At 42.3% G+C, this 27,396-nt stretch overlaps 1 protein-coding gene across 1 annotated transcript in view; it reads right to left on the minus strand.

The window, feature by feature from the left end:
* The window catches only part of BTBD1 (BTB domain containing 1), a 38,180-nt gene extending 11,363 nt beyond the window's left edge, over nt 1–26,817 (minus strand). Inside the window, exons 1-5 of the mRNA XM_046653864.1 lie at nt 26,329–26,817; nt 16,366–16,522; nt 10,991–11,096; nt 4,562–4,759; nt 748–940 (exon numbers count right to left, since the gene is read on the minus strand). Of these exons, the coding sequence (XP_046509820.1) occupies nt 748–940; nt 4,562–4,759; nt 10,991–11,096; nt 16,366–16,522; nt 26,329–26,723 (1,049 nt within the window). The 5' untranslated portion in view covers nt 26,724–26,817. The remainder of the gene's footprint in view (nt 1–747; nt 941–4,561; nt 4,760–10,990; nt 11,097–16,365; nt 16,523–26,328) is intronic.
* Between the last annotated feature and the right edge of the window lie 579 nt (nt 26,818–27,396).

The following is a 27,396-nucleotide window of genomic DNA, read 5'->3' on the forward strand; positions in this document are numbered from 1 at the left end:
TGTGTGATGCTTTGGCCTCATCCCTAAGTTTTCATATACAATGTTCTCATTGAGAAGGATTACTAAAGTCCACAAATACAGTTTTATTTCCATTTTAACCCAGTATTTATGAGTCCTCTCCCCCTCGGAGTTCTATTTTTTAACAAACTTGTTATTAGTTTCTAGTTTTATTCCAAAGTGCTACAAGTGGAAAATCCAAGAGGCATGTTTATGAAGACTGGTACTTATTCTCTTTTGACATTTAACCTAAGGAAACACAGTGAAGCACACATAAATTCCTCAACAGGATTATATGCATATATCTTTCAAGATTCTTGATTTTTTTTTCCCATTCAAGCTTTTCTAAACAGATACTGAGATATTTTCCATGCAATGTCTATAGAAAGGAAAAACTCACACCAAACATAGTAAGACTGAATGTATTAAATTGTAGCCCTAAGACTGTAAAAACAGCGTTTGATCAAGTAAGGTCTAGGCCTCGGCTCACCAGCAGTGGCAATCCAAACAGAATTCATGTACAGAAAGCCCAACCCAATCCTTTCTCAATTTACTTGGTTCCTAAGATGTCCTCTCACTCATGATTCAGTGAGGAGACTGGTATATCTCACAGACTTCTTGACTCTTGTACTAACTTAGAAGTTATTAAACAAAGAATAAAATAAAATGTTGGTTAATTAGCTCCTAAAACATGAGGATAAAAGCCACATGCTGGCCGCCCACATCCCCACGCCCGCCATCTGCGGGTACCTGATGCGGTCGCTGGTGCCACTGTAGCCCCAGCGGCTCTCCACCTGCTGGAACCTGTTGATGCAGCACTCCTTCCCTCTGAGGCAGCACCTCGGCCGATCGATATATTCAACTCGGGGTTTAGGATTGACAGTAAAATGAAGAAAGAGATTTACCACTTCACGGTCGGACAGAATTCCAGACTGAGCAGGACCTATAGAAATAAAAATATAAATCTCAATAAAAGCGACTTGATTTCAATCCCTAACTTTGTAATAATCCACACAATAAAGTGAATTCAAATCTGGAAGATGTAAAGTAACAAGGTAGAAAAATCTTAGCATATATAATTTTAGCATATATTTAATTTTAAAGTTTTTCTAAATTCATGTAAGGTTAAGCTAACAGAACGTAAGTACTAAAATCATTAATAAATCAAAGCTTAGATGAAACCCAGAGGAGCACAGAGAGACCTCTGGATTTTTCAATCCATACACCCGCTCTTAGTACCACAGATTTTCCTTCACCAGAAAGAGAGTCATTCCCTGTGGTGGGGAAACGCTTACAATGGCAGCCAGAGCTATTGTTCCTTCTCTGTTCCCCAGCTAAGACCTGTCTGAGGTTGTAATCCAAACAAGGGAATATATTTAGAGGTGGAACTAGACGGGCTAGTGCTTTCATTCTGGGGTTCAGAAATCAGCGGGGGCAGGAGCTAAGCCTGGAAGAGCTGTGGAAGCAGCGTATAGTGTGTTACAGTTTCCCCATTGCACTGCTTCTGAGAAAATTTCCAAATAGCTTAAACTTATCTAGGAATAAATGCTGTTCCTCATAAAAGATGCCAAGAGATCCCTTCCAAGGCTGGTAAAAACAATCTAAATAAGAGATTGCAAAACACTAGATTTCTAGAAATCTGGTTTAGGAAGCCATAAATTCAGATTTTAACGTAAAACCTCCATTTTTAAACATTAGATTAAGATTTTTAAAATACTGCACACAAAATATAAAAAGCCCATGAGACCGGGCCCAAGGTTCATATGCAGTCTCTGGATAAGGAAAGGTTGTAAAGAAGGAAAAATACAATTACAAACTTAAAATCTGCATTTTAGCAAAAAAGAACAGAACTGGAACTGCATAAGATCGAAAAAGAGATGGGGATGAAAACTCATGTAACTTTCTCAGAACGACAAGGAATAAGACAAAAGAATTAAAATGTAGGATTAAAAAGCAGAGACCAACACACAGGTAACCAGTGTTCCTGAAGAACTGACAAGAAATAGGTGACGCAATAATTCAAAACTATAATAAAATTTTCTTAGTCAAAAAAAAAGTCTTCAGATCATGAAAAGCACTCTCAGATATGTACCATACACTTACCTAAAGAAAGTAATCAAAGATACACTCCACCTAGCAGCAGGGTGAATCAAAATAAAGAATTCAGGAAGGCGTGTCATAAAAGAACTGGGGATGAACACTGAGACCAATACACCCTAGAATTAACTCTCATATAGTTGTATTATTGTAATGTGGTGCCTGCACGTGTATGTGTGTGTAAAATCAGCTACAATGAATCAGTCTGGAAAGGTTTCAGCTGTCTTACAATGCTGAGAAAAATCCCCAACTATTTGACAATTAAGCTATATACTCTAGCCCGCGGACCAAGAGGAAAAACTGGAAGACTCAATACTATGAAAATGTCAGTGATCTCCACAGCAGTCTGTGGGTTCAACGCAATTCCAATCAAAATCCTGCATGAGTTTTTTTGGTGAAAACTGACACGCTGATTAAAAAATTTATTTATATGAAAATGCAAAAGAAGAGCCAAGATAATACTGAAGAACAAAAATGGAGGACTTTCACTACCAGATTTCAAGATTTAGTATAAAACTACAGAAATTAAAATTATGCAGCATCAGTGCAAGAATAAACAAATATAACAGTGGGACAGTATAGACATTCCAGAACTAGATTCATTCATATAGTCATTTGATTTACAACAAAGTTGGCAGTGCAATGTGTTGGGGCGAGGATAGTTTTTAAATAGCTAGCTATATGGGAAAAAAACGAACCTTGACCTTTACACCTTAGCCATACACACGTGCGAAAAAACAACACAAAAACCAAAAATTCAATTGTATTATAGACCTAAATGTTAAATGTAAAACAATAAAGCTCCTAGAAGAAAACCTGAGACTATCTTCATGACTTTGAGGCAGGCAAAATTTCTTAAAGAGGACACAAAAAGCCTTCATCTTGAAGGAAAAAGATTGAAACGTTAACGTCATTAAAATTAAGATCTTCTATTTATCAACAGACAGCATTAAGATAATAAAAAGGCAACCCAGAGACTGGGATATTAGTAACATCTGACCTGTATCCAGAATATATAAAAACTCGTACAAATCAACAGAGAAGCAACAAAAGCCCTAAGAAACATCTCATGAATGAGGATACCCAATTACTGGTAGGTTCAACACCACTAATCATCAGAGACACGAAATTAAAACCACAAAGAAAGAGGTCCCCACTCTTCCAAGTGACTCAAGCTACAAAAACTCATCATACTGTTTTGAAGAGGACGTGGGGCAACTAGAACAAGCTCTTCACTCTCAACTCGGCAGCTGAGCGTGAACTGTCCCGACCACTGAGGGCAGCTGTTGGGCAGGACCTGCCGCTGCTGCGCATCCACCCACTCTCTGACTTAGCAACTCCACCCTACATCTCACAGCAATGTTTACATGTGCACATGTACACCACGGGACACACACAAGACTGTTCGGACCAGCCCTCAAACGGAAACAACCCAAACGTCCAACACTAAGATGGATAAATAAATCAACACACATCATACAATAGATTATGCAGCAATGAAAAGAATGCGCTACTGCCACACAAACCCATGGTTGAATCTAACAGATAGAATGTTAAGAGAAAGAAGCCACACCCGAAAGAACACATACTGTATGTATGATTTCCTTTATATTAAGTCCAAAAACGGACAGAACTAATTTACAGAGGCCAGAAAGGAGCCACCCTTGGGAGGGAGATTAAGGCCTTGGAGGAGCACGACGGAGGCCTCTGGGGTGCTGGTAACGCACTACAGTTGTACAAGTGTGGTTAAATAGGTGCGTTTTTACTATATGGATATTTCAATAAAACAAGTTTACAAAAAGAAAAAACAAACATTGATTCTGACCAGCAAAAACAAAAACTTCGGAGCAAATTGAAACATATATGATAAATCAGTAAAAAAAAATTGAAAACCCCAAGAGAATAAGTCATGAATGTTACAAAAAAAATACAAATGGCCAATAAACATAAAGAAATATAACTTTAAACAAGCATGAGATATTTTTTCTTTTAAATCAACCTGGCCATGACTTAAAAGTAGATAATACTCAATGTTGATATGGTAATGAGAACTGGTCATAGAACTAAGATTCAAAACCAGGTCTGTCTGATTTTAAATCAGAAGCACCAACTCTGAGAACCAGAAACATCTGTCATTACAACCTTAGGCAAGGCACTTAACCTCTCTCGGGTTCAGTCCTCTAACCTACAAAATACATAACTTTTATGTATTTATAATATATGACATTTCAAAAATATAAAATATATATATTTTTTAAATGTATAACACATATAACCTATAATATTATCTTGAGGGGCTATTTGGAGAATTAAACCAAATTACACACACAAACACCCTTCATGTATCACGGGATTAGAAGAACGACTAGTACTCAACAAACAGCTTCTTTCCTTCTCTCGCAGGGGAGACTGACCGCCTGCCCATTAAAACAGTTCCACATGCATTCTGGTCAAGTCACAGCCATACCTGCTGCAAACTCCTCTATGGTCATCAGTGGGAACCGGATCAAGGACAGTGCTTTTCCTAGAACTTTCTGTTTGTTTCCAAAAGTCACCGGCAATTGTTGTCTTTGACATTCCGCTTCTGCCCATCGTACCACAGCTCCAAAAAGTCGACTTTCTCTAATACTAAGTGTGTCTCTTTCTAGAACTGCACAGAGTGTGTCTATAGGTAAAACGCAAAAATAAATCAAATTAGGAATATTTTGCTCTTTAACAAAACAATACTGAAAAACATGCTTACATATATTAAGTTTTTAAATCTCAATAAAAGGTTCAATACTTAAAACTATAGACTATAATTAAAAATATCAAAGAATTAATATTTTTCTTTATTGCAAAATTTTTTTTGCAAAAATACTGCGAAGTTTTCTTTAAAAAATTACTATGAGGTTAACGTTCAACCTATTACTTACCATACATGGAAGCTTAGATATATTTTATATATTCATGCAATTTATCAAGCAAACTCAAATATCCAGAACAAGATTAATAATAAGTCAAAGAAAAAGCCTCCAATTAGTAACATACATAAATTCATAAAGTCTACAGAATACAACTCATTCACTCATTCAGCAAATATTTCTCACGAAGCACTCACTATGTGCCAGGCACTGTTGCAAACACTGAGGATCGATCATGGAACAGAAAGTAAAAAATCCCTTGCCTTCAGGGAGCTTACATTCTAATGGGGGGGGGGGGAACAGATTAAATAAACTTAAGTAAACTGTAGTATGTTAGGTGATAAATCTAGGAAAAAATAGCAGGCTAGGGGGATCAGAAGTGCAGTTTAAAACAGGATGGTTTGGGGGCCAGACCAGTGGCATAGTGGTTAAGTTTGCTCACTCTGCTTTGGCAGCTTGTGTTCACAGGTTCGGATCCCGGGCATGGACCTAGTGCCTCTTGTGGGCAGCCAGGCTGTGGCAGCATCCCACATAAAATAGAGGACGACTGACACAGATGTTAGCTCAGGGCCAATCTTCCTCACAAAAAAAATAATAATAATAAAATAGGATAGTTTGGGTAGGCCTCAGGCGAGCTAAGACTTGAAGGAGGTGAGGGGGAATAAGACAAACAGACACCTAAAGAGAAGGAGCATTCCAGGACTGCCAGTGTGGAGGCGCTCACGTGAAAGTGTGCCTGGCCTATCTGAGCAGCAGCCAGGAGGCCAGTGGGAATAGAGCGGAGGGGCAAGAGGGAAAAGTAGGAGGCAATGGGGCCCGAAACATGGGGGAAATGGGGTACAGTGCTGAAGCACCCTGTAGATGGTTCTGCTTTTACTGAGTGAAAGGGGAAGCCCTGGAAGGCTGTGAGCTGGGACACTTTATGTTCTACAAGGATCACCCTGGCAGCTGTGTTGAGACGAAATGAGTGGAGACAAGAGTGGGAGCAAGATCAGTTAGGAGTTCTTGCACTGAGCCAGCTCAGAGGTGACAGTGGCCCGGACCAGGAGCCGGTGGTAGAAAATGAGCAGATTTAGGATGTATTCTGAAGAAGACTCAATGAGATTTCCTAACAGACTGGACACAGGTGGCAACAGTGGGAGTCAAGGATTATTCCAAAGTTGATAGTCTAAGCAATGGGGGGATGCGGTGGCATCATCAACCGAGATGAGGAGGAACAGGTTCGGGGAGGGGGCGGTTAGGGGAGATCTCAAGCCTAATTTTGGACATAAGAAGTTTGAAATACCCATCTGACACCCAAGTATAAGTGTCATGCCTGCACCTCAGGCCCTCACTCAGAAACCTTTCCCTCTTATCACAGGCAAAATTAAAATAAGCCAGTTATTTTTAAGCTACAGGAGATCAGAAGCAGTAAGCTCAGAGAAAGAGGCTTTTTTAGAGGCCAACATACTAAAATGAAATAATAGGCTGAAATCTAACAGGGACAGAGAAGAGAGGAAATTTGTGAAAAGGAGACATAAGAACTTGAAAAGCACCACAGTCAAGAGTCTTTTATGCAAAGAGAAAGATATTAAAAACAACAAGAAGAAACAACACTAGAGAGGCCTGCGGCTTCACTGTGCAATAACTGATACTCATGGTAACGGGCACCAATAATCACAAGCAGCCTCAACTATAGCCGATACACATCGCTTAACAAAGGCAGGTGAAGTAAAATATGTTTTAGATCTCTTTCTCAAACGGCTAAAATAAATACCTTGGTTCTAAAAAAAGATGGTTCTAGAGGTACAGGAAAATTACACACATGAACCGGCCCTGTGGCTGAGTGGTTAAGTGCACATATTCCGCTTTGGCGGCCTAGGGTTTCACTGGTTTGAATCCTGGGTGCAGACATGGCACCGCTCGTCAGGCCATGTTGAGGCAGCATCCCACATGCCACAGCTAGAAGGACCCACAACTAAAATATATACAACTAGGTACTGGGGGGATTTGGGGAGAAAAAAAAACTTCAAAAATAAAAAGAAAATTACACACATGAAATCTTCCTTTCTAAAAAAAACCTTGATAAAATAGGCAAATAGGCAGTATCATAAAATACCTAACAGTTATACTTCAAATTTAATTTAATTTAAATAAAAAGGAGGATGGCATACTTATATATAGCAGCAATCAATGAAAACATTAAATATGATTAAATTACCCAGAAATACACATCTAAGAAAAATTTATTTTAAAAACATTCTACTCTGCAATGGCCCACACATTCATACTAGAAGCAAATATTGGTCAATATCAAACATAGCTATGAGTCCAGCAAAGATAGCACGGTCCCCAGAACACAGCAGGGGGTCAACAATACGTTAAAAATGAACAGGTTAAACATAATTGAAAAAGAAAATCAGCTTTTTTTCCTTCTCTTGTAGCTGAAGAGACAAGTATAAACTAAGGCTCCACGAAGCCTCTTCCCAAGTTAATGAACGTGAACCACGATCCCTCAGTACCTGGAGGATTAGGACTACAAAATGACCACAACGTGTACTCACTCAAGGGAAAACAGACGACTTTGGACCTACACGTCTCTACCATGTATGCTAATAACTTCAGGAAACGTCAACACAGAATCTTAAAATAGGACCAAAAAAGGGGCACATCACACTGCCCTTGGCATAATGTGAATTCATTTTGGTCTATCAGTGTGACGTATTATCTTCTTCTTTAGCAAAAAGCTATGAGAGAGTGTTTAAACAGTGTCTCCCTACTTGCAAACTGGTAAGCACATCCCTCCAGAACACACGTTCCAATCCCAGAGCAGAAAAAGCACCCCCAGAATCTAGGACAGCTGTAAAAAAGCTCCTGAAGCCAGGCCCTTCTTTCTCTCAGCTCCTAGACTTCTCTCTCATTCCCAATTTTTAATAAGTACATTTGAGGCAAACAACTATGGGGTGGAAACAGAGGTCTTCTATTGGCAGATATGTTATGATAAGAAATTATAGCTGAGAGCCTAATAAAGATCATAAAAACAAAAGATTATGTTTTATAAAGATCATACTGGATTCTAATATAAAGAACTGTGAGTCAAATCAAATACACAAACATTTATAGGGTATTCCCAGGTTCCCTTGGCCTGCTTAACACTGGAGCTATTTACAAAACAACCCCCAGGAGTAAGTCACCCAGATGAAGGTGGTATTATTTCAACTGAGAGTAGACTGAAGTACAAATGTGGCACTTGAGAACTCCTCAAGGAGAAAGAAATTAAGACTAAACAATGCTTCAAACACCCAGTAACTTAGACATTCAACGGCACATGCTGTCTACTGGGGAAGAACCCAAGCCAGTGCCTGCTTTTCAGGATAACGCAAGATGAGCATGAATCCTGCCTAAGGTACCATGCAACAGACAGGCAAACTAGCAATGGGATGTTATCATGACAGAGGAATATACCAAGTGTCATGGAAGAGGGTGGGGTGTCAGTTCTTAAGAAACCAGTCAATGCAGAAGTATAAGTGGAGCCAAGACATTAAGACTGAGTGAAGGTGCTGGCCTGGTGGTGTAGTGGTTAAGTTTCCATGCTCTGCGGCCCGGGGTTTGCCAGTTCGGATCCCAGGCACAGACCTATGCACAGCTTATCAAGCCCTGCTGTGGCAGGCGTCCCACATATAAAGTAGAGGAAGATGTGCACAGATGTTAGCTCAGGGCCACTCTTCCTCAGCAAAAAGAGAAGGATTGGCAGCAGATGTTAGCTCATGGCCAATCTTTCTCAAAAAAAAAAAAGAAAAGAAAGACTGAGTGAGAATGAGCCAAGGTGGGAAGGAAAGGCAACATTCTAGACACAGTCAGCCAGTCCAGTTGGTCAACAAATATTAACTGAACACATACTATGTTCTACTCTCTTCGGTGCTAGAGATACAGTGAGAAACTAGACAAAGTCCCTGCCTTTAAAGAGCGACAATCAACATAAACACACAGAGACAAAGAAGAATTTCAGACAGTGACATGCATTATGAGGAGAATAAACCAGAGTAACAAACAGGGACTGTTTAGGAGAACGTGGTGCCTCCTTTAACTAAGTAGGTCTGAGATGTCTCTCTCAGGTCTCATCCAGCCTGAGATCTGAATGATTAAAGGAAGAAGCCACACAGGGATTCCGAGAGGAAAGGTGCAATGAGGAGGAACAGTAAATACAAAGGCTGAAAACAGAAATAACCCTGGCCAGTGCATACCCAACAGTGGATGAGGGGGAGAATGGCAGGAGATAGGGTCAGATGCAGACAGGTTGGTGGCGACTGCCAGCTGTTTACAAAAAACCTGTTCTCTCTTCTTCTTGAGATGTGACTAGTCCACATCTCCTAGCCTCCTCCAAAGTTTGGTGGGATCACGTGACTGAATTCTGGACAATGAAATAAGAGCCAAAATGAGGGTGCCATTTCAAGGTCAAAGCTTTTAACATGTGGGTGTTTTTCCTGCAAATGTTTTCTCCCGTCTACCACCGAGACACAGATAGTAACTAGGCCCTAGTGAATGGCAGAACCACAAGATGGAAGACAGCTCCTTGCTGGCCAGTAACAGTCTTGGGACTGTTACATGAGTGTGAAACAAACTTCTATTGTGCCTGAGCCAGTAGCATTTTTGGGTTTATTCATGCAAACGTGTTGAGCGTGCATTTTTGGGGTCTATTTGTTATCACAGCCAAGCCTGGCCTACCCTCACTAATACAAGGCCTGGTCATGTAGGGTCTTTTAAGCTTTGTAAGGAATTTGAATTTTATTCCAACTGCAGTGGGAACACACTGGAATTAAGGAGGTGATACCATATGATTTAGGATGTAAATCTGCTGCTGTGTAGAGAATGGACTGTATGGATGGAAACAAGGAGACAACAGGGCACCACAGAGGTTATCCAGGTGAAAGAGAAGAGTGGCTTAGACTAGCTGGCAGTAGTGGACATGGTAAGAAACGGTCAGATTCAGAATGCGTTTTGAAAGTACAGCCGGGAGCACTTGCTGATAAACTGCATATGGGGTATGAAAGAATGAAAATAATTACGAATAACTTCTAGGTTTTTGGCTTGAGAAATCAGATGCATGCTGGTGTCATTGAGAGTGAAAAAAATTGGAAAGAAACAGAAAAAACTTGACAGGGAGTGGGGGAATCAACGGCTCCCTGTTAGCTGTGTTGTCTGAAATGCCTAAAAAATCTCCCAATGAAGATGTTAAGTAAATGGCTGGGGATCTAAGTTTGGAGCCCAGAAGAGGACAGGGTTGAGGATCTACATTTTGGCTTCCTCACGATGAAGATAATATTTAAAGCCATAGGCCTGGATCAGCTTGCTCTACTCTCCTACAGGACAAAATTCAAACGCCTTCCCGTCATTAGACGGTCCTTCACAGCCTGGCTCTGACCTGCCTCACAGCTCCCTTCCTCCACATACCCTCTTCATGCAGTTCCACTTCCCTCTTCGTTATTCAAATACTATCCCTTCTTTGAGCCCATGTCAGCACCTCTTCTGTCAAGATTTTCCTGACACTACTCCCATTTGAGGGAATCTCTCCATGCTACGGATTTCCAAGGTAATTATCTTCTATGCATCTAGTTCAGAAAAGGCAAAAATCACATTTGCCCTATGCCGTGTCTTCCATTAGGTCTTAAATCTTAACTTTTACATACTTGCTCCTTGATTTTCCAATTAGATGATAGTTTCCTTAAGAAAAATCACATTTTACTCTTTGTATTTCTAGACGGACCCTAGTGTAAAGTCATGCATATGGCGAGCATTCAAAGAATATTTATTTGATTTAATATCTTTTAAAAGGCAATGATGTAGTTAAGACTTTCAGGAATATTTCACCAAAACAAAGAAAGCAAAACTCTTAAAGAAGCAGACTTAAAACATTTCGAAAAAACACTAATTTAAAAAGTTTGTCCACCAAGAAGGCTGACTAGTAAGGCATTACTGTACTTAAAGGGCAAAATTTCAATTCATAGTGAACTTACCTATATCAATGTCAGTAAACCCTTCTGCACTTATTGCATCCATCGTGCTTTTGTCTATTGTGTCTAGACAAAGGCTGGCAAGCTGAGGTTCATCAAATAATCGAGCCTAAACATAAAAAGATAGTTATTCTATTTTCATAGTTATTTTACCTTCAGGCTGTACATATTCAAAGTCAATACTGTAAAGAGTTATAATTACAAATTACATAAAAACACTTACTTAAAATACAACTATAATGTCTATATATTCTTAAAAATTTTCATTCCACAATCAGAAACGAAAAGCCAAAAAAGCACAAATGCTCTGCTGAGATAACAACAAATTCGCAGCACCACTAACAACCCTGTTATTTCTATTTTCATATGCTTATATACACAGTCATGCACTGTATACTGACGTTTCGGTCAATGACGGACCGCATATATGACGGTGGACCCACAAGATCAGTAGCATATAGCAGACTACACCATCTAGGTTTTTTTTTTTTTTAAGATTTTATTTTTTTTCCTTTTTCTCCCCAAAGCCCCCCAGTACATAGTTGTATATTCTTCGTTGTGGGTCCTTTTAGTTGTGGCATGTGGGAGGCTGCCTCAGCGTGGTTTGATGAGCAGTGCCATGTCCACACCCAGGATTCGAACCAACGAAACACTGGGCTGCCTGCAGCGGAGCGCGCGAACTTAACCACTTGGCCACAGGGCCAGCCCCTACACCATCTAGGTTTGTGTAAGTGCACTCTATGATGTTCACATAATGACGCAATCGCCTAACGATGCATTTCTCAGAACATATCCCCATCATTAAGCGACACGTCACTGTACATTGTCTAGTTTCTTACACATTACTTATTTTGATCCTAAGGAACACTCTAGGTTAGATAAGGCAGACATTATCATCCCATTTTCCACATGAAGAAACAGAGGCTCAGAGAGGGGTACTGATTTACCTAATATCATCTAGCTAGTTATGCTGCAAAGCCAGTACTTAAAGTCAAGTCTTATGATCTTTTCACTAAACGATAATATCAGTTGTCAAGCATACCAGGACAAACAGATCAGGGTTTTTTTTCCATTTCCTGTTTTGATTGGGGGAGAGAATGAAGCAAAAGAATTTTAGAGCATGAAAGCTCTGGGAACCTAAGCAAAAACTAGGTCTAACAACAGAAGAGCAAATAAATTCACACAATGGAATATTACACAACAATGAGAATGAACGACCTACAACTACACACAACGATATGGATGAATCCCACAATGACAAGCAAAAGCAGCCACAGGAGGTATCGAGCAAGAGAGTATATACTGCACGATTTTAGCAAAGCTTATGTAGGTCTTCAGAAGTCAGAAGTTGAAGTTGAGCTTATAATATGTGCTTTATCAGGCTGCATATTATAATTCAAAAAAAACAAGTTTAAAAGCCAAGGGGTCGGGGGAGGAAGAGACTGGAATCCAAACTCAAATGAGATTTTAGAAAACCATCTCCACTGAAAAAGGAGACATGATGACAGGTCTGCCAATGACCAGTCTTTCATTCTGGCCCAGGGTCAGCTCTGTTTACATTTAACAGCAGGGACAAACACGAAATGCACAGAGGTACTCATGCTGGGTCATGCAGAAACCTGCTGAGAATATCGCCAATTAGCCATACCATAAACGACACCATTAATTTGGCATGGCTGATGACTCTTCATTTAATCTTAGAGTAAAATTCACTTTCAAAGGATTTAGTAACTCAGATGCTACTGAACAAACGATAAACATCCCTAACCTAAACAGTTACCATGTATTTTATGGGGGAGAGAGGACAGCATTAAACACACTGGCTTAAATTTAAAACATATATATATTATATATGATATATAATTATATTTACTGTATAAAAGTATATATTTTTAAATTAGTAGAACGTTTCTTAAAATTATAGAATAAATACATTTGAAATGCTCTTCTTCGATTATATACTGAGCTTGTTTATATTAATTTGCTTAGTCAAATTTTTAGTAAACTTTAGCTCTAAATAATATAAAATCTGTATTAATATTAACTCATGCAATTCTCCCTTATAAACTTTTTTATTTAGAAATAATTTCAAATTTACAGAAAAGTTGGAAGTAAAAAGAATACCCATATACCCTTTAGCCATATTTACCCATCTAAATGTTATCTAACATTTTGCCTGATTTGTCTTATCATTTGCTCTCTGTGTGTGCGTGTATACACATCTAATGTATACATGCATATATAAATAGGATAATAACGTCTGCCTTATTTAACCTAGAGGTTTTATTAAGGATCAAGATAAGCAGCGTATAAGAAAACAGGCAAGAATATGTGTGTGTGTGGCACGTGCACACGCACTCATATATTGAGGAGCGCCCTGAGCCATGGAGAACAAAGTACAGGTGTCGGAGCCCCTGCCCTTAAACACTTCTTTGTCTATCTCCTAAGAATAAGGACGTTCTCTTATATAACCACAGTGATTAACTTTGGTGAAGAACGCCACAATACTTTTATCTAATCTGTCTGTATTTCAGTTTTCTCAGTTGACCCAATAATGTTTTTTGTAACACTTTTTCTTCTAGCATGGGATCTAGTCTAGGATCATAGTTAACGTACTTTTAAAATATGAAAAATAGTACATTTTTAACAAGTGAAATTCTAGTATCAACAGATATTTTAATGGCCAACTATATTTTTAGTGTTCATACAAAAATTGATCTTTCACTCTAGGAAAAACAATTTTTTGTAAAAATTATTCTATTCAGAGTAGCAATGTTTCAGTCACTCAGATTACACAGGCAATATCAAGTTTCCTATGGAATCTATTGTTGCTACTTAAAGTAAAATAGATTTTCTCCAAATTTAGTTTGAGTCTAGCATTATCTCTGATAAAATATCACTATGATTGTATCACTTCATAAAAAATGTCTTTCAGGGCCAGCCCTGTGGCATAGTGGTTAAGTTTGGCATGCTCCGCATCAGTGGCCCAGGTTTGCAGGTTTGGATCCTGGCACAGACCTACATCACTTGTCAGTCATGCTGTGGCGGTGACCCACATCTAAAGTGGAGGAAGACTGGCACAGATGTTAGCTCAGGGCTAATGTTCCTCAAGCAAAAAAAAGAGGAAGATTGGCACAGGTGTTAGCTCAGGGGTAATCTTCCTCAGCAAAAAAAAAAAAAAAGAGAGAAAAGAAAAAAAGAGTTTCCCCCCTATAAATCATTCTGGTACAAGATACTGACTCTGTTTTACAGTGAAGCCGGCATAGGTCCTTTCAAGTAAATAACTGGCTCAGTTCAAATGAGCTACTTGACAGGAACAAGAAGCTCACAAGACAATTTGTGGGCTAATTCACCTGATCCTATCAACGAAAAATGTGGAATAAAATTGGGTTCTCAGACACACAAGGCCCTGAAAAGTTCCTTTTCCCTCACAGTGACATCTGCTAACCCTTGCTATTCAAAGTGTGGTCCAGAAGCACCAGCATCATCTGAGAGCCTGTGAGAGACGCAGACTCTCAGATCCTCCTTGGACCTACTCAACTAGAAAGTGTATTTTAATTGTCGAAGTTTAATTTATTGGTTTCTGAATTTTATGACTGAACTTTTTCTATAAAAGTAGTTAAGTGATCCTCTCTACACACAATAAAACCCCTTGGACAGTAAGGAATCTTAATAATATCAACTTCTTTATTAGGTTTTCATCACAAATTCAAAAGAGGAAAAAAAAGCAGGGAGCTATCGCATATTACTGATATGACCCTGGTCAGGTTATTTCACCTCTCTGTGCCTCAATTTCCTTATCTATAAAATGGGGATAATGAGAAAACCTTTACCACAACACCTACACCTCCTAAAGTTATTGTGGTGATTAAAGGAATTAATGCATACAAAACACTGAGAAGGCGCCTGGCACACAGTAATCACTCAATACATTTTGCTATTATCATCATCAATATCATCACACCTTAAGAACTCTTGGTTTAAAGTTGAGACCTTAGTTTTACCACTTGCTGTCTAATGTTATATATTTACCTCTCTAAGCTTCCATTTCTTCACCTGTAAAATGGGGATAAGAGTAAACAATACCTCAGAGCTGTAGTGAGGAGAAAATGTGATAACACGTAAAAAGACCAGCTCAGTGTCTGGCATCCCACATATACAGACACGGAGTTCTGTGATTATGTCCAAGAAAAGGTGACACCAGCATGTTCCTTCTTCTGTAACTACAAATACTTGATGACAGAAGACTTAAAAAAAACCCAAATGGTGCCATCAGACATTTTCTATGACAGAATGAATGCAGAACTGGGAAACACAGCCCTGGGCTCTGGCCCCACCTAGCCTGTTAATGAGATTTTGGGCAGGTGGCTAATTAGCCCAGGTTTTAGTTTTTCTATCTGGAAGACGAGAGGGTTGAGCTAGGGAACACCCATGATTATTTCTAGTACTAATATTTAACAGGATTACTTATTATCAGCTTAGAATTTTTCCCCCTCATTTGAACTTGCTTACCTCTATAAAAACCCTATCTCCAAATAAGGTCACATCCTGAGGTACCGGGGACTAGGATTTCAACACATGGACTCTGGGGAACACAATTCAATCCATAACATGTGGCTAGAGGCTAGCTTGGAAATTTTTAAACAACTTGTACAAGGGTATTATAACATCGTCTAAAAAGAAAAACAGCAATATACTTGAATCTAAAGTGTAAAGCTCAGATTAAAGGCCTTTAACAAATGCTAAATAGTGTACGTTAAGGGCTGGTTACTGGTTGCATAGGTGTGTTCAGTTGGTGAAAATTCATCAGACTGTACACTTAGGATACGTGCACTTTTCTGTATGCACACTGCACTCAGTGAAAACTGTGAATGTCAGAGACAGAATACTTCCCATAACCCTAAATTCTCAATCCTCCAGGAGCAGGTGAGCAAGCTCACAAACACAAGTCCAAAGGTAAATCTTAGAACCTTTCTGGACTCGAAATACTCAACCTTGACTTCAGATCCAACACCAAAAACTGACAACACAGATGTCCAGAAAACCTCCTGCTTTCGCACCTCAGTCACGAGGTAATGACACGAGATCCTAATGCCATCTCCAATCCTAAATAGCTACAGAACTGTGAGTCCTAACACCCCACTCACATAAGGATTTGGTCTCTCTACCTGGATGATACTGTATTAACTCTAACCTGCTTTTCTATTCCAAAATCACATGAACTGTATATGGTCCCCTGAATGGTATTATAAGAATAATTACATATACTTTAAAATAATGATCTAGAACTAATTCTCCAGGAAACACTAAACATTCATATATAGTTAAACTCAATTCTTAAAGCTACAGTGATATATACCTTAGCTACATTTACTTACCTGAGTGAGTAACATAAAGGCATTATCTGCCCTAAGATGTTTCGTGAGAAATTCCACACAATGTGCTTCCAAGGCTGGGACTGCATACTTCTTAGCAGTATAAAGAGTGGTCATCACTGTTTCTGGGCCGATCTGAACTTCATCTGAATATAGAAATCTGGAAAGCAATTAGAAATTGCAAAGGTGGTCAGTAATTTTTTTTTTTTAAGATTGGCACCTGAGCCAACATCTGTTGCCAATCTTTTTTTTCTTCTTCTTCTCCCCAAAGCCCCCGAGTACACAGCTGTAGTACAGGTGTAGGTCTTTCTGGTTGTGCTAATGTGGGATGCCGCCCCAGCATGGCCTGATGAGCGGTGTCATGTCTGAGCCCGGGATCTGAACCAGGGAAACCCTGGGCTGCAGAAGCAGAGTGTGCGAACCCAATCACTCAGCCATGGGGCTGGCCCGGTCAGTAAGGTTTTTGATAGGCAAGTCATCAGAGTTAAACCTCTGAGGAATATTTTAAAAGATAACGAGCAAACTGAAAAATAACCTGAAACGCACATCAGACTTGCAGGGTATTTACACACACGTCACCTCATCCTATCTTTGCTCAGTCCCGAGAGGCAGGTGGTCTCCATTTTACAGACAAAACTGAAGATCATGAGACAGACTCGTGTCTCTGAGGCAAATATGCAGAGGTCTTTTAGCCCCCTGCGCAGCTCAGGACGCAGTGGTTCCCTTCTCTCTCCCTCATCAAAGGAGGTTTACTTAAGCAAACCTACAGACGGCTGAAGTTCACATATTTAAATGTCAAAACATTCATTTATTTTCTGATAATGGTGTCTTCTTATTCTGAGAATCTTTTAACCTTTCATTGTTATCCCAGAATTAGCATTATGAGAAAGACTAGAGTACTGGGGCTTTGGAGAATAAACAATTTAACAGTATCTTAAACGACCACGTGTTGCTATGTGCTTTGGGGTATTTAGGTCCAATCTTCTCCCAAAATACTACCAGCCCAATACTGCCTTCCCCCAGTTCGCTGCTTCTAACTGCCAGGTCACTAAGATAATTCAGCTTCACAGAACTACAGATAAAGCAGAGAGTCTCAAGGAGGCCCGGGCAGTTCTTGCTAAACCATCCCAGGGCTTTTACACGCAACTCAGGCCCCCTCTGTGGCTCCTCAGAGACCCTGAAGAGGCCCAAGGGCCTGCTCCTCAGTGGCCCAGTTCTCAACTATACTCAGGACAGCCAAGGGGGCTGGAGAAGTATGTCATTAAGAACGACTATTTCATTTTAGCGATGCCAAAGATATTAGAACATTTATTACACTTACATTTCCAGGGCCCAAGTGGTAAAAGAAGTGTTTAAGAAAATTCATTACCTTCTTTCAGAACATGCCGTTACAGGCAAGTGCGCAAGGAAAGTCAGTTCTACTCCGTGTTCTGACCATCCACCTTTCCATTTCCTCCTTTTTTATTCTTGTGGCCTCATCACCACCCAAGATGAAGCCTGAGCCCGTTTCCCGCCCTGACCAAATGCTGGCACTCTCTAAGAAGTATCGCTGTCCTGACAAGGGCCTCAAGTGGAGGCTGCTCATTCTCATCCTCCTCCACATCTCAGGTCCAAATGAAGGCTTGCTGTTTTCCAAGATTACATTGTTTCAAAATACTGTTTCCAAAACCTTTTAGAGATTCCACTCGTGGTCTGCATCACCCTCATAACACTGGCTTAACCTTACATGCCACACTCTGTGAGGGGCCCACGGAATTAAAAATCAAGTAACCCACAGGCCCTTGGTGTCACGGCAAGTGGGACAAATAAAAAGAAAAGAGAGAAAATCAGCATTTGTTGAGTGTCTACCATGTGAGAGATGCCAATTCATTTAACCCTCCCACAAGGAAGGTAGGTGCTGTTATCTGCATTTTCAGATGGGGAAACAGGCTGGGGCAACACAGGAGCCGTCTACCACAACACACCCCTGCCGGGTCTGACCGCATCCAGGGCCACAGTGCCACCAGGCCCACCAGGCTCGGCGGAGCTAATGTGTGTGGACTCAAGAGGACAAGGCTTGGGTTTGAGCTGTTCCACCACTTGGCAGCTATGCGACTTTAAACAAGCTATCACCATCCTGTTCCTCTCTGAAAAGTGTTAACAGTATCCACCTCACAATGCTCTGGTTAGGATTAATATAAATTAAAATTCATAAAGTGTTCTGAACAGTGCCTGACAAATAGCCTCAATGTTAGCTATTTATTTTTATATTGCTCCTTTTTTCTATTTTCCTCTGCGTTTTACATTTCCTTGCCATCATCTTCTAGCCCTTTCCTTTTTCTCCTCAGCAAATCATGTTTAAATTTCTAAGAATTCCTGCTTCTTTCTTGATTGATCCCTTTTTTCCTCCACAGCAATGTCTCAGTTTTATGGATGCAAAAATGTTCTCAAGTCTCCAAGATGATATTAACCAGTTTTAAAAGTTTCCTCTGTTCCCTGAATTACCTATTTCCTTGAGGATCGGCTGTTCTTGGTCTTCGTCATTCATGTTCTGATGTTCCTTGCAACAATGAGTAATGATCGTCTCCAGTTCAGTCTCCTGGTAGCTGGTATGTTTTCTTTGCTGTTGTGTATGTAGGTCTGTTTTCCTAAACCATCTCCAAAATGGAACGGGTGGCTGGGAGCTCTGTGTATGTGGGAGGCTTGCTACCTGGCACTTTGCATTAGACTGGAAATTCAGCCTTTGGGTCAGGGACCCCCCTCAACGCCATTACCCTGAGTCTGTAAGCCATCCCAGCAGCCTCGGTCTCCCCAGGCAGCCTTTCGGTTTCTTTAAAGAGGAGCCTGTCCGTTGTCAGCGGGAGTTAGTCTGCAAGAGCTGGCTAAGGGATGTTCTATAAGCAGGCTTTAAACCAATTCCCATGGTTTTAGCCCTACCTTCTCATCTTCACCCTCCTCACTACCAACTCCCAGCCTAGATCCTTGACGGAATCGGGTCCTGCCAGCAAAGGCAGCCCCAGCTCCACTGCCGTTCCTCATGCTCCGGATTCTGGGCTCCAGATTCATCCACTCCATTTCATCAACATGCTTCCAACCGCTTTGTCCCTTTTCTATGTTGTTGGCTTCCAACCCCTCTCCCTTTCTTCTCTTCTCTGTAATGCAATTATCGTCTTTTGTATTTCTTTATTATCACTTTGAATGGGAGAGAGAGAAAGCTAACATCATGCTCAGTTCCCTTCTTGAACTAGTAATCTATGAAGTTTTTCTTTTAAGGGCAAGGTAGGAAGAGGTCTTTACATCTGCCCTAATTTTTTTTAAAGAAAAAATTACTAGAGTTACAAAATATAGAGCAGAAGTGTGGGGCCTTTATTACCATTTGCCTTTGTATTTGAGGAGATTCAAACTTAAGGAAACAAGTCCCATAAAGCTGAAGTACATGGTTCTCGAAAGCCTATAACTGGGGGCTCCGACAGGGAGATCTGGAAAAGCTTCCTAGACGAATTTCTACCTGAGCTCTAGAAGAGGAAAAGAGGTTGGGAAGAACCACCCAGGAATAGAAAGAACTGTGTTTTTAGACTATCCTATGAGATACCCGGCCCCATTCAAATTGCTTTTACTAAATTACACTTTGGTAATATACCTTTGGCTTATATCAAGGAATATTTTTAAGAAACATCTAATATCTATATCTAAAGACATAGATTGAGGACATTGTTCATTTCAAGAATGCCGTCTTTACGAGCGGACCTCATCAGGAATCTTTTTTCACTGGTCTTGTTATCAGATAGAGTTGTACCTCTCCGAAGAAGCTGGTTTGCTTTCAATCTGATGAACACTATGAACTATAACTGACTCTCCAGGCTTCTCTGTTTGCATTAGCTGCTGAAAAGATTAAAGCGAAATCTGTGGCTTACCTACAGCACGCATTCCTGTACTAGCTTCACCTTGCCTCTGTTTTATTTCTCACCCTTGGGTTTCTTTAAGACATTTTACATTCTTTTTGGAGCAATGCAAGTTAGAGATAAATACTGTACTATAAACAACAAGAAAAGGAACTCTGTGCTTCTCATATATTTTTTTCCCTACATCTTTCCTACAGCACTAGGCACAGTGTGGGCACATGGCTAAAACTTAATAAATACATGTTAACTGACTAGACAACTTAGCAGACATTTCTATGCAAGATTGAGAGGGAAACCATTTTCATTTCTAAGAAGAAAAAAAGCTACTAAAAAAATCCAAGAGTCATCTTGGTTCATATTTTACTTACATGTTTTCTCTACATTCTATTTAATTATTAAAATTGTTATAATAAAAAATTTAAGCCAAGGTTTAAAAAATATAATTAAAAATGACACTACCACAATTCTTTGTAATCTAAAGCAAACATTTCAGTTCTGATACGCTACCTCTAAGGACAAGAGCACAGAGAAATGATTAGTGTCAAACTATTCCTGTTTTCTCCCCAAAGATTAATGGTTTTCCAAAAAGACAAAACTTAGGTTACATTTAATCTAATTTAAAAGACTCAAGTGAAAACTGGATTGTAAACTATAAAAATCACAAGATCACGTATTAGAAACTTTGTATCACTTCTGATTCATTCATTTTACTCAAAAACATTTAAGGGACTGTACTTCAGGGACTGTGAAAGGTCCCAGAAATACTAATATGGGAAAGACAGTTCTGCCCGTAAAAAGCTTATGGTTTGGCAATGAAATGATTAAAAAGTAATGCCATAATTATAACAGAATGCTACATCAGGCACAGGGTGATAACGAATCTCTAAAATGGCCCGAAAAATCACACCTCCGATTATCCAAGGCCTTACGTAGATTTGTCCCATAATGAATTCGGGCTAGTCCTGTGTGACTCCCTTTAACCAAGAGAACGTGGCAGAAGTGACATTATGCCAGTCTGGGGCCTAAGCTTTGAGGATGCCTGGCAGCTCCTGCTTTTGCGCTCTCAGCAGCCATAAGCTGTTCAAGTCAAGCCACCCTACTGGAAAGATCTGCTGGAGAAGCTACACAGGGAGGGGAAAAGGCTGGGCCACCCCAGAATCTGAGTCTAAGCTCCAGATGACTGCAGCCCCGAGCACGCTCAGACTACGAGTGCACGGGAGACCCGAAGGAGAGGCCCCGGGACACAGCCAGCTGCCCTTAGCCAACCGTGGAAGGTGACAAAACTGCGTGTAAGCTGCTGCGTGTTGGAGTGCTTTGTTCTCCAGCAACAGATACAAAACTTGCCACGAGAGACCAGGTGAGGCAGTGCACACATCTGCCTGGGGGTGGAATTCAGTGATGATCTACAGAAGAGGGAGAGGCTGGGGTCTGTCTGAAGTATAGGCATTAAGTGTGCAGCTCTTCAAGGCAGAAAGGCTGAGACATACAAAGGCAAGGAGCCTTAGCAGGCAGGTGTGGAAATATGAAAAAGGCCATCAGCAGTGAGGGTTGGGGCACTGAGTAGATGGGGAGGAAGGGGAAGAAATTGAGATCAAATCATAGAGGTCTCGTGTATCTGCTAAGTGTTTAAACCGCACCCTAGAGGCAAAAAGAAGTCACTAAAAGATTCAGGGGAACCATGTGAGAATATCTGGATATTAGAGAGAGTGCTTTGCTAACAGTGTGAAAAATGGACAGAGTTAAGTCTAAAGACAGTGATCTGGTTGAAGAAATGCCAAAAAAAAAACTAAGAGAAGGTGGTAGAATCTTCATGATTAGTCCAAAAAGGATGAGAAACAGGTGGAACAGACTGGAATCAAACTACGGCTTGGAGCCATGGCCATCCAAGTGTATCCCCAAATGACCCACAGAGCAAGAACATTCATGAGCAAGAATATTCATGAGCAAGAATAAACGACTGGGCTTTTTTTTAAGCCTCTCAGTTTTGAGGTGCTTTACAGCATTATTGTGGCAAAAGCTGACTAATACAGCGCATAATAATGAGTGTGCCTGCCTCAAAGACTGTTCTGAAATTTAAGTGAGGTCACGTAGGTGCTGAGGAACAGTAAGAGGCACACAGTAAACATTCCTTAAAAGTTAGATATTTATTTTTGTTTTTTAAAGATTGGTACCTGAGCTAACATCTGTTGCCAACCTTCTTTTTTTTTTAGTTCTTCTTCTACCCAAAGCCCCCCAGCACACAGCTGTATATTCCAGTTTTAGGTCAAACGTTAGATATTCTTATCATTGACACGTTCATCTGCATGGGTACTAGACACTCACTTGTGAACGTCCAGCTGCAAACTGGGTTCTGGAGCGGAGCACAAGTCTGGCAGTAAGGCTGAGGGAGTACGGAACGGGTGGGTTAATGGGAGACAGGAAGAAGATGGCTCAAGACAGAAGCCTGGAACAGTTACCCAACGTTTCCCACCAGCCACCACTCCACTTCTCTGTTCCTCTTTGCAACACAACTCCTTGAGCGGATTATTTATACTAGCTGTCTCCAGTTCCTCACCTCCCATTTCCTCCCCAATCTGCTCTAATCCATTTGCTGAAATCACTCTTTCCAGGGTTTTCAATAGTTTTCCATTTTGTCAAACCAACAATCAATTCACAGCGCTCATTTTACCCAACTCTCAGCAGCATTTAACCTAGTTGACAACTCCCTCTTTATCGGGACGCTGTCTTCAACTTGCCTTTCAGGACACCACGCTCCTTGCTTTCCCTCCAATTCCACTGACCGCTGTCTCCCAGTCTCATTCTATGCTCCTCCTCCTCGGCAACATCTCTACATGGTGGAGGACCCGAGGGGGCATTCGTGTACCTCCTTTCTCTCCACAATCTACATTCCCTCCCTAGGTAAGCTCATTTGGTCTCATGGTTTAAATACCACTCACTCTTAACTTTCAAATTCATGTTCAGCAAGAGACTTTTCCCTAAGCTCCAGGTTCATATTTCTTTTGTTTTTTAAAGATTTAATTTTTTTCCTTTTTCTCCCCAAAGCCCCCCGGTACATAGTTGTATATTCTTCGTTGTGGGTCCTTCTAGTTGTGGCATGTGGGACGCTGCCTCAGCGTGCTTTGATGAGCAGTGCCATGTCCGCGCCCAGGATTCGAACCAACGAAACACTGGGCCGCCTGCAGCGGAGCGCACGAACTTAACCACTCGGCCATGGGGCCAGCCCCCAGGTTCATATTTCTAACTGTCTACTCATATCCTTCCTTGGATGTCTTGGAAATCTTCTTGGTTCTACCTTTAAACTATATCCAGGATTGGACCACGTCTCGTCAAGTCCATCCCTACAACCCTGGTGTAACCCACCACCATCTCTTGCCCGACTACTGCCAAAGCCTCTTAATTCAACTGCCTGCTGCCCATTTTACTCCATCCTCGGCCTCATCTCCAAACAGCTGCCGGAATGAGTTTTCAAAATGTAAATCAGGTCATCTCTCTCCCCTGTGCAGAGCCCTCCACAGGCTTCCCGGCACACACCGGACGACACTCACGGGCCTTCCACAGGCTCGGCAGCCTGCAGGAGCCCAGTCAGCCTACCTTTCTGACCTCATCTTCTCCTTCCGTTCCCCCATCCACTCTGCTCAATACACTGATTTACTCTTGCAGTTCCTCCAAGAGGAGATAGGGCCTTAAACATGCTTCTCCTTGCTTAGAATGCTCCTTCTCTCATGACTTGACCATTTTTCTTCAAAACACTTATCAGTACTTGACATGATATTCTACCTTTGTTTCTCCTCCCTGGACTATAAGCTCCATGAAGGCAGGGACTTTCTCTTGTTCACTGCTGTATCCAACATCTAAAACAGTGACTGGCACAAGGGAGGCACACAGTGTTTCTCAAATGAACAACTGACGAACATCACTGAAAGGTCAGGCAGATAAAAATGGGTAGTTTCTCAAAGTGCTTCAAACTCAAGTTCAAAAGCCTTTGAGTAATGTTAACTAATTCAAGTTGCAGACATAATAAAAGTACCACCAAGCCAATCTGCTTTTTCAACTCAGCAAATATTAACTATGAGACATCTTTTTGTTACACAATAATAGGTAGGCACAGCATCTGTGTTTCACAGCCAGCCAATTCCCAAGCTAAAAATCAGTCCAGACATCACTTTCAGAATAGAACAACGACTGGAACCTGAAGGACAAAGGAAATTTCAGGAACTCTAAAATTAATTCACTTATTTTCTATTGACAGGAAAAACTGACTAACAGCTTTGGTGAAAATATGAAATAATCATTTTTCCCTCTACATTCTTATCCTAGCAACCTCAATATTTTTAAAGCAAAAAGCTACCCAACAATATTTTTTATCAGCGGCTCTCAAATTTAGCCGGTTGTCACTATTTAGGGACAGTATTAAAAATGCTCTCAAGGTCGCACCTCCAAACATTACAATATTGAAGGAGGGAGAAAGGGATCAACAAATTCAACAAGCACTCTGGGAAGATTACAATGCAAATAGACCAACAGATCATTTTAAAATACTTCTAGTCTAGAAAATCTAAACAAGCTATAACCAATCCTCCTGGTCAACTTCAAACCAAAAACCAAAATGACCTAGAAACTAGCTTTTGAGTTGTTCCCCCACCCCCCTTTTATAAATGTAATTGAACTAAATTACAGACAATAAGGGCATCAAAGAGAAAAGAAGAAAGAAAAAGGCAGCACCATCTTAACACTCCAGCACAACTTCGGTTCACATTTTGGTACATTTCCACTCTTATCTCTAGGTACATGTTTGTTCCGTTTCTTTAATCATGGTGCCCACAGCCTCAAATGCTATTTATTACACACATTTTCCATGTGAATATTATCACCTCGTCATACTTAGTAGCTGCATGACATTCCATCAAACGCCCTAGCATTGTTTACCTAACCATTCCCTCCAGTTGACTACTGTGTCACTACTATAAATAATCCTGCTGTACATATTTTTGTACAGAACATCTTTTCAGTACTTGAATACTTCCTACCTGTGGGAATAAAAAAACCTACGGTGCCAAACTGTTTTACCCCCACCTTTGTCACAGAGGGCTCATCTGATGTCATCCTCCCAAAACTGGAGGGGAGGGGAGTGTTAATAGAAAAGTATTTCGCTTTTAATTTGCACTTCTTTAATTACTAGAGATTAAACATTCTCTGTTAATTAGCTGCATTCTCTCCTTTCCCTAAGCTAAGCTATCTATCCTGTCCTTTATCCATCTGTGAACGGGATCCCAGCATTTCTTTTCTACTTGTGTTAACTTTGTATCCAATTTCCTAATGATCTTCCTGATGGAGCCTCTGCAGACTGCCGTCTGTTCCACAGACCCACCTGTTCTGGCCTCAGCACCACCCAAGGCTCGGCCACTAACAACACGTTCTACTCCGGCAGCTAAGGCCATTTGGGGCCAATGACACACAGAGTCCTCGGTGTGAGCGGGCTCCATCACCTCGGGCAAGTCACTTGACTTTTCTGGGCCTCAGTCCCATTTGTAAAATCGTGGAAAACAATGCCTATCCTTCCCCAATCGGACTTTCGCGACGAAAAGCTAACAATGCCAAACTACCAGCTCCCTTCCATTAAATGAAACCAATCAGGAGTCACTCCACTCCCCTCCAACAGTCAAAAAGCAAACCCCACCACCGACGGCGGCACTCGTTTCCAAGCGAATGTGACCTTGCTGCGGAAGCGCGGGGCAGGGCAGCCGCACTCGCTGCTCTGGCATTCCCTTTCCCGGGCCTGACAACTAACACGCCAACGAAAAAGGAACCAGATTATTTATTTGCTTAAAAAAAAAGCCCTCGGTGCTACAAGACTTTTCAACGATCCTCCTCCCCCAACAAAAACCCAGGCAACGGGGCCATCAGGACCACGCGACCCGCACTCCGTCCCTCCCGCCTCTCCGTCCCCGAGGCCCGGGGACAAGCCCCCGCTGGACCGCGCCGAGCGCACGCCGACGGGGCCGCCGCCTCCTCCCGCGGCATCCCCGTCGCAGCCGCCTCCTCCCGCAGCATCCCCGGCGGCGGCGCGGGCCCGGCGCGCGCTCACCTCAGCAGCGCCAGGAAGGCGGCGGGCTCCACGTCGGGCAGCTCGATCTCGGCCGACGTGGTGGCCATGCCGCCGTTGAACATGGCGTCGAAAACAGCGCTGCCGGCCGCCAGCACGAAGCGGTGCGCGGGGATGCGCTGCGGGCCCCCGGCGGCGGCGGCGGCGCCGCGGCCCTTGCCCAGCACGAAGCGCACATCGCTCAGCAGCTCCGAGTTGAAGAGGAAGGCGAAGCGCTCCTTCAGCGACGCCTTGGTGGCCTGCCAGTTGTAGAGCGGCTCGCGCGGCAGCGGCAGCAGGGGCCCCAGGGAGGACGGCGACGGCGGCCCCGCGGCGCCCGCCTCCGCCTCCGCGCCCGCGCCCTGCTCGCCCGCAGCGGTCGGCCCGAGCGACGCCATCCTGCGGCGGCAAGGCGGCTGCCTAAGGAGAGAGCGCCCGCCGCCCGGCCGCCATCGCCGAGGCCGCCCCGAGCCTGGCACCGCCCCCCTGCCTTCCGGGAAAGGCGCTTCCGGGGCCGCGCGCGGCCGCCGGCACCGCCCCACCGAGGCCACGCCCACGCCCCACCAGAGGCCACGCCCCCGATGCTCGAGTGCGCGCCCCCGCCGGGCCGGGAGGCGGAGGCGCGCGCGGCTGCGCGAGCAGGCGTTAGGGGGCCTGCCCGCCGCGTCCTGGGCGCGCGGAGCGCGGCGGAGCCCGAGCTCCAGGAGGAGGAGCTGCTGCGGCCGCGCGCGGCCACTCCCGAGCCCGAGGCGCCTCTGCAGATCTGCGGGCGCCCGAAGCTCCTGCCCTTCCTTCCCTCCCCTCTCTGCCAGCTGCAGCGGCCCCCTCGTGTCCTAAGACTGGTCCCCAGGCCATCCCGCAAGGGGTTTCTCGCCTGGCAGTGGAGAGGGCTGGAGGGCACGATTCCTCACAGCCGACGACCCCAGTGATGTCCAAGTCACCACTGCAGAGGACACTGCTCTGGTGTAGTTTCCGAGGCTGAGCCTGGAACCCCCTGCATCTAACAGCTGACCTTCTGCAAAGAAGAGCCTTCCCTTTGCTTTCCTCCTTCTTCCTCTATTCTGTCTCTGT

The sequence above is a fragment of the Equus quagga genome, chromosome 2 (genome assembly GCF_021613505.1).
Source record: "Equus quagga isolate Etosha38 chromosome 2, UCLA_HA_Equagga_1.0, whole genome shotgun sequence".
Classification (NCBI taxonomy): domain Eukaryota; kingdom Metazoa; phylum Chordata; class Mammalia; order Perissodactyla; family Equidae; genus Equus; species Equus quagga.